This window comes from Bison bison, unplaced genomic scaffold (assembly GCF_000754665.1).
Source record: "Bison bison bison isolate TAMUID 2011002044 unplaced genomic scaffold, Bison_UMD1.0 scf7180017850317, whole genome shotgun sequence".
In the NCBI taxonomy this organism is placed as follows: Eukaryota; Metazoa; Chordata; class Mammalia; order Artiodactyla; family Bovidae; genus Bison; species Bison bison.
The window spans coordinates 21,017-23,173 of record NW_011480890.1 but is presented as its reverse complement, the minus strand read 5'-3'; the positions used below and the strand labels follow the sequence as shown (position 1 = coordinate 23,173).

At 56.5% G+C, this 2,157-nt stretch overlaps 1 protein-coding gene across 1 annotated transcript in view; it reads right to left on the bottom strand.

The window, feature by feature from the left end:
- The window catches only part of LOC104994829 (myeloid-associated differentiation marker), an 8,434-nt gene that overhangs the window by 2,271 nt on the left and 4,006 nt on the right, over positions 1–2,157 (bottom strand). The window contains exons 2-3 of the mRNA XM_010848494.1: positions 2,037–2,114; positions 13–158 (exon numbers count right to left, since the gene is read on the bottom strand). Of these exons, the coding sequence (XP_010846796.1) occupies positions 13–158; positions 2,037–2,114 (224 nt within the window). The remainder of the gene's footprint in view (positions 1–12; positions 159–2,036; positions 2,115–2,157) is intronic.

The following is a 2,157-nucleotide window of genomic DNA, read 5'->3' as shown; positions in this document are numbered from 1 at the left end:
CGAGAAGGCCACGCAGGTGGAGACCAGCTGCAGCAGGCGGAGGAGGCCCAGCGGCTGGGTCAGCAGCCGAGGGGACCCCACGATGGTCGGGGAGCCCAGGCCGGAGGATGACGACATTGTGGTTGTCACGGTGGTGCGGGTTACCGTCACTGGCATGGCTGGGGGGAGGGGAGAGAAGATCCTAAGAACATTCCAAACTGGAGGATCCAGGGTCCCCCCTACCCTGGGGCACTTGCCTCCCTGGAGGGGCTGTTGTGGACGGTGTAATCTGGACTCTAGCTGGAGGGGTACCCAGGATTTGGGCCTTTGAGTTTTCAAACCGGGCCAGTCCCAGGCCTACCGGGATGCCAGTGGTCCAGGTGTTAGCCCCTCCCCACCTCCAGCCTCATGTCAGAGCTCAGGAGGGTAGGTACCCTGTCTCTCTTTTCCCCAGGACCATTCTTTCTTTGCCCCGAAAGCCAACTCTTATAAAATCATGTCTCTTTTTCCCCCCTCCATTCCAGACACACAAAGCTACTCTCCTTCCCCCTGGGACTCAGCAACCCACCCACTCAAGATTCTACTCTAGGGACCTCCCTGGTGGATCCGTGGTTAAGACTGTCCGCACTTTCAATGCAGGGGGCAATCCCTGGTTGGGGAACTAAGATCCTACATGCCTTGGGTTACAGCCAAAAATAAAAAGATTTTGCTCTAAAGTGTCCTGGTCTTGTGCCCTTCCCACCACCCCCCATCAGAAGAAGAGACCCTGTCTTCTGTGATCTCTTAAAAACCCCACCGCTGCAACTTCCTCCCTTTGGGTACCCAGGGATCTGCAGCCAGGACTTTCTTTGATCTAACAAACATTTCCAGCCTCCAGACACATTCAAGAGTCTAGCCATCACTCAGGAACCCTCTCAGGGACCCACATCTGATCAGAGCTCCCAATCTTCCAGCCTGTCGCCTCTTACTGAAGGGTAGTCTGTCCCCAGTTGGAACTGGGTATTACTAGCTTCAGCAGCACCCCTCCTGTGGCCACAGGAATTTAGGTCTGGGGTGCCTGTGTGCTAAGTCGTTTCGGTCGTGTCCAACTCTTTGTGACCCTATGGACTGTAGCCCGCCAGGCTCCTCTGTCCACGGGACTCTCCAGGCAAGAACACTGGAGTGGGTTGCCATGCCCTTCTCCAGGGGATCTTTCCAACCCAGGGATCCAACTGGAGTCTCCTGCGCTGGCAGGTGTGTTCTTAACCACTAGCGCCACCTGAGAAGCCTGGGGAACTTGCACCCACCTGTGAAGCCTGGGGAAGTTCAACCCAAAGGAAGTCAAGTTTCCTCCTGCCTCTCCCCTTTCCCCAACATGAGGTCCAGGCCCCTTCAGGAACCAAGCCAGCTAGTCCCCAACTTCCCGGAACCTCAGGTCCCTCCCCTGTCCCAGGCCACTGAAAGTTCTGGGTCTCTCTCGTTCAGAAAGACAGCGTCCTTGTCCCAAAGATTCAGGAATGAAGGCCCGGCCTCAATCTCCTGACCAGGTGTCCAGATCCTCACTCAGGCCCTAAAATAGTTAATCTCTCGGCTACTTCTGCTCAGCCACTTCAGTCATGTCTGACTCTTTGCGACCCCATGGACTGTAGCCCGCCAGGCTCCTCTGTCCATGGGATTCTCCAGGCAAGAATACTGGAGTGGGTTGCCGTGCCCTCCTCCAAGGGATCTTCGTGATTAAGGGATAGAACCTCAGTCTCTTATGTCTCCTGCATTGCAGGCGGATTCTTTGCCACTGAGCCTCCAGGGAAGCACCCCCTGAAAGCTCAAAAGGCCTCTCTTAACTCCCGGGCAATAAAACTTCCTCTTTCCATTGTAGGAGGACAGGGTCACACCCCAGCTGCCCCTCACAATAGCTTCCTGGGGACACAGGAGACCAGTTCCTGAACATACTTCTTCTTCAGGTCTCAGGATCTAGGCGGCCAAATTCCCAGCCCCTCCTCCTTCAGATCCAGGAGTCCAGACCCCAGAACCCCTCCCCGGCTCGGACCCAAAAGTCTGTGCCCCCCAGCCCCACTCACCAGAGGTCTTGGCGGAAAACCCCCACCAGAAAGAGATCCGGCCCTGGAGGCGGACTGGGTCAGACACCTGGAAAAGGGCTGATCGCGGAGAGGAGTGAGAAGACGTCAGCGTCCAGCTCAG